Source organism: Hoplias malabaricus, chromosome 14, assembly GCF_029633855.1.
Source record: "Hoplias malabaricus isolate fHopMal1 chromosome 14, fHopMal1.hap1, whole genome shotgun sequence".
In the NCBI taxonomy this organism is placed as follows: domain Eukaryota; kingdom Metazoa; phylum Chordata; class Actinopteri; order Characiformes; family Erythrinidae; genus Hoplias; species Hoplias malabaricus.
The window spans coordinates 3563460-3573912 of NC_089813.1; the positions used below are offsets into that span (position 1 = coordinate 3563460).

At 49.9% G+C, this 10453-nt stretch overlaps 1 protein-coding gene across 3 annotated transcripts in view; it reads right to left on the minus strand.

Moving 5' to 3' along the window:
• ncor2 (nuclear receptor corepressor 2) overlaps positions 1-5655 on the minus strand; it is a 69947-nt gene extending 64292 nt beyond the window's left edge. For all 3 annotated transcript variants that reach the window (XM_066644774.1, XM_066644775.1, XM_066644773.1), the window contains exons 1-2: positions 5460-5655; positions 4147-4268 (exon numbers count right to left, since the gene is read on the minus strand). In XM_066644774.1, coding sequence (XP_066500871.1) covers positions 4147-4268; positions 5460-5564 — 227 coding nt within the window. In that variant the 5' untranslated portion in view covers positions 5565-5655. The remainder of the gene's footprint in view (positions 1-4146; positions 4269-5459) is intronic.
• Positions 5656-10453: the final 4798 nt, after the last annotated feature.

Sequence of the window (10453 nt, forward strand, 5' to 3'; positions counted from 1 at the left end):
AAGTCTGTTAATCAGCTCTGATGTTTAAAACACATAAAACCACACTACACTACTTTACACGCTTTAAAATAAACAGCTAATAATAACAACAACAAAGCTGAAGGTCACGGAAGCTGTGATATTAATTCAGTATCGTTCACCCGTATGTCATCGAAGGAGAAACTTGGCACAGGCCTGAGCAACTCTCGAGCAGCTGAAGTCACAGTAGGCACTGGTGCACGTGTCATTAGGCTGACGGCACTTCTGCTACAGTTCTGTAAAGCTGCTGGGTGCACAATAAGGGGAATTAATACACAAGGGTGGGGTTCGATTCCCCGCCTGGGTTACCACGCTATGCCATTCCAAAACAAGAGTCCACACTATGTACATCTTCATCTATAGCAGGACTAAGTGTACGCTGCTCTGAACATGAAGAACATGAGCCAAATACCAAAGATGTCACATTAGAGCTGGGCGATACGGCCAAAATTTATATCACAATATATTTCCAATATTAATACGAAGAAACATGACATCACCATCAAACAGAAACCTATTGGCTGTGTCAATATTAATATTTTTAACTGAAGACAGCACCCCGTCAGTCAGTGACAGATGCTGTAAATAATGTGTACTGAAATACTGAAAATGTGTTTAAAAACATCGTTATTGAAAAATATTATATTGCGATTTATATTGATGTCGAATTATTGTCCGGCCCTTATTCACATCCAATATTTCCCTATAAGACTTTACGTCAATACAGGGAGAAGGGAGGAGGAAAAATAATAATAAAAAAAGAAATGAAATGGGAAATGAGTCTAAAAATGGGGGGGCACGGTGGCGCAGCAGGTTAGTGTCACAGTCACAGCCCCGTGGGTTTCCTCCGGGCGAGTGTCTGTGAGGAGTGTGGTGTGTTCTCCCTGTGTCTGCGTGGGTTTCCTCCGGGCGACTGTCTGTGAGGAGTGTGGTGTGTTCTCCCTGTGTCTGCGTGGGTTTCCTCCGGGCGACTGTCTGTGAGGAGTGTGGTGTGTTCTCCCTGTGTCTGCGTGGGTTTCCTCCGGGCGACTGTCTGTGAGGAGTGTGGTGTGTTCTCCCTGTGTCTGCGTGGGTTTCCTCCGGGCGACTGTCTGTGAGGAGTGTGGTGTGTTCTCCCTGTGTCTGCGTGGGTTTCCTCCGGGCGAGTGTCTGTGAGGAGTGTGGTGTGTTCTCCCTGTGTCTGCGTGGGTTTCCTCCGGGCGAGTGTCTGTGAGGAGTGTGGTGTGTTCTCCCTGTGTCTGCGTGGGTTTCCTCCGGGCGAGTGTCTGTGAGGAGTGTGGTGTGTTCTCCCTGTGTCTGCGTGGGTTTCCTCCGGGCGAGTGTCTGTGAGGAGTGTGGTGTGTTCTCCCTGTGTCTGCGTGGGTTTCCTCCGGGCGAGTGTCTGTGAGGAGTGTGGTGTGTTCTCCCTGTGTCTGCGTGGGTTTCCTCCGGGCGAGTGTCTGTGAGGAGTGTGGTGTGTTCTCCCTGTGTCTGCGTGGGTTTCCTCCGGGCGACTGTCTGTGAGGAGTGTGGTGTGTTCTCCCTGTGTCTGCGTGGGTTTCCTCCGGGCGACTGTCTGTGTGGAGTGTGGTGTGTTCTCCCTGTGTCTGCGTGGGTTTCCTCCGGGCGAGTGTCTGTGAGGAGTGTGGTGTGTTCTCCCTGTGTCTGCGTGGGTTTCCTCCGGGCGAGTGTCTGTGAGGAGTGTGGTGTGTTCTCCCTGTGTCTGCGTGGGTTTCCTCCGGGCGAGTGTCTGTGAGGAGTGTGGTGTGTTCTCCCTGTGTCTGCGTGGGTTTCCTCCGGGCGAGTGTCTGTGAGGAGTGTGGTGTGTTCTCCCTGTGTCTGCGTGGGTTTCCTCCGGGCGAGTGTCTGTGAGGAGTGTGGTGTGTTCTCCCTGTGTCTGCGTGGGTTTCCTCCGGGCGAGTGTCTGTGAGGAGTGTGGTGTGTTCTCCCTGTGTCTGCGTGGGTTTCCTCCGGGCGAGTGTCTGTGAGGAGTGTGGTGTGTTCTCCCTGTGTCTGCGTGGGTTTCCTCCGGGCGAGTGTCTGTGAGGAGTGTGGTGTGTTCTCCCTGTGTCTGCGTGGGTTTCCTCCGGGCGAGTGTCTGTGAGGAGTGTGGTGTGTTCTCCCTGTGTCTGCGTGGGTTTCCTCCGGGCGAGTGTCTGTGAGGAGTGTGGTGTGTTCTCCCTGTGTCTGCGTGGGTTTCCTCCGGGCGAGTGTCTGTGAGGAGTGTGGTGTGTTCTCCCTGTGTCTGCGTGGGTTTCCTCCGGGCGAGTGTCTGTGAGGAGTGTGGTGTGTTCTCCCTGTGTCTGCGTGGGTTTCCTCCGGGCGAGTGTCTGTGAGGAGTGTGGTGTGTTCTCCCTGTGTCTGCGTGGGTTTCCTCCGGGCGAGTGTCTGTGAGGAGTGTGGTGTGTTCTCCCTGTGTCTGCGTGGGTTTCCTCCGGGCGAGTGTCTGTGAGGAGTGTGGTGTGTTCTCCCTGTGTCTGCGTGGGTTTCCTCCGGGCGAGTGTCTGTGAGGAGTGTGGTGTGTTCTCCCTGTGTCCGTGTGAGTTTCCTCCGGGCGACTGTCTGTGAGGAGTGTGGTGTGTTCACTCTGTGTCTGCGTGGGTTTCCTCCGGGTGACTGTCTGTGAGGAGTGTGGTGTGTTCTCCCTGTGTCTGCGTGGGTTTCCTCCCACAGTCCAAAAACACACGTTGGTAGGTGGAACTTACACACTCAAAAAAGTGTCCATAGGTGTGTGTGTGTGAGTGAATGTGTGTGTGTTGCCCTGTGAAGGACTGGCGCCCCCTCCAGGGTGTATTCCTGCCTTGCGCCCAATGATTCCAGGTAGGCCCTGGACCCACCGCGACCCTGAACTGGATAAGGGTTACAGATAATGAATGGATTGATTGATGAGTCTAAAATGTATGTGGATAATTGTAAAATATATATTTAACATATTTGACCTTTAAAAACAATAAATATACACCACTCCTTCTTTAAAGCTAAAATTAGTCAAAATATTAACAGGACATATAATGGGGGGAAAAAATCAATTTTAGAGCACATTAGCACATTAACTGGAAGATCTAAAGCTCCTTGCAACACAAACTGCGAAACAAGAGCACCCGGTTTTATATGTCCTACATCTTACATAGATAGCAACCTGCCCTGCCTGAGTCTGTCCAATCACAGCTCTGGACACACATTTCCGTGAGAACGCAAAGCTAGGTTTGATCTAAACAAAACAGACAATGAGGAAAAAAAATAGAGAAAATGAGAACAGAGAAGGAAGAGAACAGAGCGAAAACAGCTAAAAACCAGCGCTCCTCACTGCTGTGCGCTCGGGGGCGGGGTGAACAGTGAGCGGCTCATTATCATTTAAAGGAACGTGCCGTTCTGAGCGTCTCTCGGCTTGTGCGCCCTGCGCACAGGTGCTCATTGTCAAAAGGCGCTGAAATCGTCCATTCTGACCATGGCTCCTTAGACAGGGTAAGGAATGTGCTGTGTTGTTTGATCCTTTTGGTATTGTGAGCAAAATCAGAGGTTTTATTAAACCACATTACGTTAATATGTGGAAACACTAGAAATGTAGAGATATCTTAAAATATTTAACCCATAAATGCATAAACAGTTCCATAAAGCAAGGTCAATGTCTCCCATGACCCCCCCCCCCCCCCCCCCCCCCACTTTGAGGCGTTTCTCTGTGCAGAGGTTGGAAACCCCGCCCAGTTTAACTCTTCTGAGTCTCAGCGTGTATCTCTGTCTCCTGAATTAAATGGGGGAAGGCTCAGAGCCGGAGAGAGCGAGAGGCTCTTGCGTAACACTTATCACAACATGCGATATGCTCTAAAAAGACATGTCACTCTAAATGTGAGGCAGTGAAGGTGCAGCAGTGAGGCACTGCGCAAAGGGAAGCAAAACGATCCTACATCCGAGGACATATAATGGACAATAATAATAATTTAAATCCCTCGTTCAGTGCATGTTCACGTTAATGTGTAGCTCTGGAGCCCACCAACGCACACACTGTGAAACAAGAGTCTGTGTGATGTCTAAGTCAGAAAACATAGGACAAAACGAGACGTTGATGAAAAGAAAGGGGGAGAGCAATTGGCTTATCACATGACCATGACTCTGTGTGTGTGTGTGTGTGTGTGTGTGTGTGGATCCTACCTCTCGCTTCCTGGCTGGAACTCTGACAGCAGTGAGGGTCTGCGCCGGTGCGGCTGGGCCAGGGCAGCGTGGGGCAGGTGGGAGGTGTAGTCTCGCGGGTGGAAGTCCACCATGCCAACGTCCTGCCAAGCACACAAGACCACACAGAGATAATGTAACACAGGCTTACACTCGCGCAGCACAGGGCCAAAACGCGAGAGCAGTGAGTGCATCTGCTCCAACATTCACTGCCAGATTATCTTTTTTTCCCCCCTTGTTTTTGTTGAGAAGCTAAAATGCTTGTAAGTGCAATAAGCGAAATGTACAAGGCTCCAGATATTTCCTTCTGTGGTCACTGCTTCTCCTCGTGCCTTTATTAGTGCTGTCCATTCCCTCACCTCCACTGACCATAGAGGGGCACTTTATTACCCCTCTGTTACCCCTGTTCTTCAACACTCAGAGCAGGTGTGATGTGGTGGTGGATCATTCTCAGCGCTGCAGTGACACTGACGTGGTGGTGGTGTGTTAGTGTGTGTTGTTCTGGTGTAGAGTGGATCAGACACAGCAGTAGCTGCTGGAGTTTTTAAAACCCTCAGTGTCTGGACTGAGAACAGTCCACCGGCTAAAAACATCCAGCCAAAAGCGTCCTGTGTCACTGACGAAGGACTAGAGGACGAGCGACACACACTGTCTCTGACTCTACATCTACAAGGTGGACCCACGAGGAAGGAGTGTCTCACAGAGTGGACAGTGTGCTCTGTTGTGGTCCTGTGTGTGCGCGCCAATAGTGGAGTATTCTACAGTATACACTATATATTGTCTAATGTTGTTAGTATTGTGGCATCAAACAAAAACTCCCCAAACGCTGGCGGCGCCGGTACTGACACCCGCAGCCGTACAGTAGGAGCAAACACACGGGGGCGAGTGAAGCAGGCCTGCATCATCTCGGCTACAGTCCCCCATCTGTGCATCCAGCACAGGACACAAACAACAGAAACACAAAGCTGCTCATGTCCCTGAATCAACCTCCTGACCAGGCCGCCCTCAGCGAAGACAATAAGCACACTGTCCGAGCGCCAGCCATGAATGCTTCCTCTCATGAAGGAGTAAGCCTTACAGTAAAGATCAGTCCTAAAACTACACACAACACACCGCGAGGCTACGGAAACAGGCCTGCGCACGGCACAGAAACAAACAGGACAGTGTCCAACGTCTCACATCATAGGGTCAGCTTATCGGTCTGTAACCTGAGCTGACCTCCAGTGACCCGTCCGTTCACAGAGGGTCGCAGCAGTGCACAGCTAATAGCTCCGTGTGTGTGTGTGTGTGTGTACCGTGTGCGCGCGGGTGAGCTGCAGCGGCAGGCTGCCAGGGTTGGGAAGGTTGCGAGCGTCCACAGCTCTGCGGCTCTGAGGCACCGACTGCGGGTGTGAGGACATGCTGACTGCACAGGTTCCTCTACACGCGGGATGTGGGCGGGGCCAAGGAAGACACACTGTCCATTCTGGAGTCCCGGGTCCCAGCAGTCAACGACCTGCGAAGAAAAAGAAGAGACAAGAAGAGGAGTTCAGGTCACCGCTTAAAAGATTCGGTTTAGTTACGGCTCTTGATTCACCACTGAGTCATCTGATTCAGTTACTCTGTTATGATTCATTAAAGAAAATAAAAATAAAATCAGTGAACATCTGATAAAGCCTGTGACATACAGTTTTCCTTCCTTGGGGTATTTCAGAAAGCAGCACTTCTCTGTGAGGACAGGTGACTTAAGCCTCAGCTCTTTCTCTATCGGACAGCCTTGAGTTGGGATTATTTTATCTGGTTAAAATGAGAAATCTCGCTTTCAGGAATGTACCAGAGAGAGAGAGAGAGAGAGAGAGAGAATGAGAGAAAAAGAGAGAGAGAGGAGAGAAAAAGAGAAAGAGAATGAATGAAAGAAAAATAAAATGAGAGAAAGAGAGAGAACGAGAAAGTGAGAGACAGAATGAGAGAGAGAGAAAGAAAGAGAAAGAAAGAGAGAAAATGAGAGAAAGAGGAGAGAAAAAGAGAAAGAGAGAGAGAAAGAGAATGAGAGAGAGAGAGAGAGAGAAAGAAAGAGAGAAAATGAGAGAAAAAGAGAAAGAGAATGAATGAAAGATAGAAAAATAAAATGAGAGAAAGAGAGAGAATGAGAGAAAAACAGAGAGTGAGAGAAAGGAGAGAAAAAGAGAAAGAGAATGAATGAAAGATAGAAAAATAAAATGAGAGAAAGAGAGAAAGAAAGAGAAAGTGAGAGGGAGAGAGAGAGAAAAAGGGAAAGAGAATGAATGAAAGATAGAAAAATAAAATGAGAGAAAGAGAGAGAAAGAGAGAGAATGAGAGGAGAGAGAGAGAATGAGAGAGAGAGAGAAAGTGAGAGGGAGAGAAAGAGAGAGAAAGAAAGTGAGAGAGAATGAGAGGAGAGAGAGAGAGAGAATGAGAGAGAGAGAAAGAGAGAGAGAGAAAGAGAGAGAGAAAGTGAGAGGGAAAGAATGAGAGAGAGAGAGAGAGAGAGAGAGAGAGAGAGAGAGAGAAAGAAAGAGAGTGAGAGCAAGAGAGAGAGAGATTTAGCTTGTTGTAAACACCTGCTGTTGACTGGACAGAGGCCATGTGTGTATTGTGTGAGTAGGTCTCAGTATTCAAACATTAACAATCTCTCACACACACACTCTCTGTGGCTCTTATGTAATCATTCACGTTATCAAAATGATCAATTTATTTTCCTGAAACAAAAGCCCTACCGCCTTAAAACGCTGTTAATCTGTAACTCCACACCTCCTCCATTCAGTATTCGACGCTCTACCAATACAGCACTCCTCTACCCTGCACCCCCTTCACCTTTCATCTTCAGCAAGCTGACAGGAACGGTTCCTCAGACGTGTGATGTCATAAACCCTTTACCAGCAATGCACCCTCCTCCAACAGTCACATAGTGCAGTGCAGAGCCCGGAGTAGCAATGACAGAGCAATGACTATTCTCCACATTACACCCAGCAGGAGGACACCAAACTCATCCACCCTCTGCTCCGGTCTGAGGAGCGCATGAGGAGCGTGATGCAGTTACTCTGGCATCTCCTGTTTGGAAGCATTATGACCTTTGTTTATACAAATCAGATCTTTAGAGTTAGAGTTTCAGTTCACATTTACACTTACAGCTGCGTTGTGCGACTGAAGGAAGCAAGTTAACAGAGTCAAGAGGGAAGTTCACGGACTAAATCAATGTGCTGATTTACCCAGGGTTCAACGCTGCAATATGCGATATCACCACTTCAAAGTGCTACATTTATTCAGATCCTGGTGCTATGTTCCTAATTGTCGGCAGGTGCTGGCCTGAGCTGTTTGTTTTGAGGCTGCTCCAGGACTCGACACTGGTGGAGGCAGTTGTGCTTCGAGAGCTGGACGATAGGTAGCTAGATGAGATCTCAAATTTGCCGTATTTCGCTGTTTCAGAGTGACTTTTCTAGCACGGGTGTTGAATTTTGTCTCATCTTAAAAGCTCCCAAACTGACAAAGCATTTGGTTTTGTGACTAGGTTTGCTGCCATAGTTTAAATTTTATAAAAGAAGACTGACACTTGGCCATTCGGCAGCTCGGAGGAAACCCACGCAGACACAGGGAGAACACACCACACTCCTCACAGACAGTCACCCGGAGGAAACCCACGCAGACACAGGGAGAACACACCACACTCCTCACAGACAGTCACCCGGAGGAAACCCACGCAGACACAGGGAGAACACACCACACTCCTCACAGACAGTCACCCGGAGGAAACCCACACAGACACAGAGAGAACACACCACACTCCTCACAGACAGTCACCCGGAGGAAACCCACGCAGACACAGAGAGAACACACCACACTCCTCACAGACAGTCACCCAGAGGAAACCCACGCAGACACAGGGAGAACACACCACACTCCTCACAGACAGTCACCCGGAGGAAACCCACGCAGACACAGGGAGAACACACCACACTCCTCACAGACAGTCACCCGGAGGAAACCCACACAGACACAGAGAGAACACACCACACTCCTCACAGACAGTCACCCGGAGGAAACCCACGCAGACACAGGGAGAACACACCACACTCCTCACAGACAGTCACCCAGAGGAAGCCCACACAGACACAGAGAGAACACACCACACTCCTCACAGACAGTCACCCGGAGGAAACCCACACAGACACAGAGAGAACACACCGCACTCCTCACAGACAGTCACCCGGAGGAAACCCACACAGACACAGAGAGAACACACCACACTACACACAGACAGTCACCCGGAGGAAACCCACGCAGACACAGGGAGAACACACCACACTCCTCACAGACAGTCACCCGGAGGAAACCCACACAGACACAGAGAGAACACACCACACTCCTCACAGACAGTCACCCGGAGGAAACCCACACAGACACAGAGAGAACACACCACACTCCACACAGACAGTCACCCGGAGGAAACCCACGTAGACACAGGGAGAACACACCACACTCCTCACAGACAGTCACCTGGAGGAAACCCACACAGACACAGAGAGAACACACCACACTCCACACAGACAGTCACCCGGAGGAAACCAACGCAGACACAGGGAGAACACACCACACTCCTCACAGACAGTCACCTGGAGGAAACCCACACAGACACAGAGAGAACACACCACACTCCACACAGACAGTCACCCGGAGGAAACCAACGCAGACACAGGGAGAACACACCACACTCCTCACAGACAGTCACTGAAGGAAACCCACACAGACACAGAGAGAACACACCACACTCCACACAGACAGTCACCCGGATGAAACCCACGCGGACACAGGGAGAACACACCACACTCCTCACAGACAGTCGCCTGGAGGAAACCCACACAGACACAGGGAGAACACACCACACTCCTCACAGTCAGTCACCCGGAGGAAACCCACACAGACACAGAGAGAACACACCACACTTCTCACAGACAGTCACCTGGAGGAAACCCACGCAGACACAGGGAGAACACACCACACTCCACACAGACAGTCACCCGGAGGAAACCCACGCAGACACAAGGAGAACACACCACACTCCTCACAGACAGTCACCCGGAGGAAACCCACGCAGACACAGGGAGAACACACCACACAGACAGTCACCCGGAGGAAACCCACGCAGACACAAGGAGAACACACCACACTCCTCACAGACAGTCACCCGGAGGAAACCCACGCAGACACAGGGAGAACACACCACACTCCTCACAGACAGTCGCCTGGAGGAAACCCACGCAGACACAGGGAGAACACACCACACTCCTCACAGTCAGTCACTCGGAGGAAACCCACACAGACACAGAGAGAACACACCACACTCCTCACAGTCAGTCACCCGGAGGAAACCCACACAGACACAGGGAGAACACACCACACAGACAGTCACCTGGAGTAGGATAGCGAGGGATTACAATACTGCAGTTACTGCCACAGCCCTGTGTGTGAGCTGCTGAGTGTCACTGCGCAAACCTTTACAATGAATGCCAAACAAGCGGCTCTGATTGAGTGGGATAAATACGTGAAGAGCCGAGAGGCTCTCAAACAGAGTATCAGCGTTACACCGATGAAGATACGACGACGGCAATCATCAAGTTCCTCCGCTTTCACTCAGAGACGTGGGCCAAAATCTCATGTACTTACACATTTCCACCAGAGGGGTCTCCAAACGTTACACAACGCTGCTTTAAAGTTGGCTTGGTGTAAGGATGGTTTCCTGTACATCTTAAGGTTAAACATAAGTGCATTCAATAATATCAGTGGCCTGCAAAAAAAAAGCATCAGTAAAAATTAAAACTACACACCAGTCAGTTCCTCGTCTGACACTTCCTTCGCCCTGTAACGAGGCTTAAAATATTCCCTCAGCTCTGTGTGGTTAAAGTTCAGCCTTAAACCCCCCCCCAAACCCCCGGCTATTTCTCTCTTCCTCTTTCTTCCTACTGCTCTGCTTTTATCACACAGAGAGAGAGAGAGAGAGAGAGAGAGAGAGAGAGAGCGAGCGAGAGAGAGAGACCACCGGCCCACTTCCTTCCTGCAGCTCACACTCTGTTACACAGAGGAACACAGGCTGGTTTTAGCCTCACTGAGCTGTGTGTGTGTGTGTGTGGATTAGAGAGGCATGAGATGGAGAAAGGCCCCCTGGGGCATTCATATTTCTATAGAGATTTCTCTTGTAGGACTGTCCAACAGCACGGATCTATAAAATATAATATCCATTAAATACAAATCCATTCATCGTCTGTAACAGCTTCATCCTGATCATACCTACTAT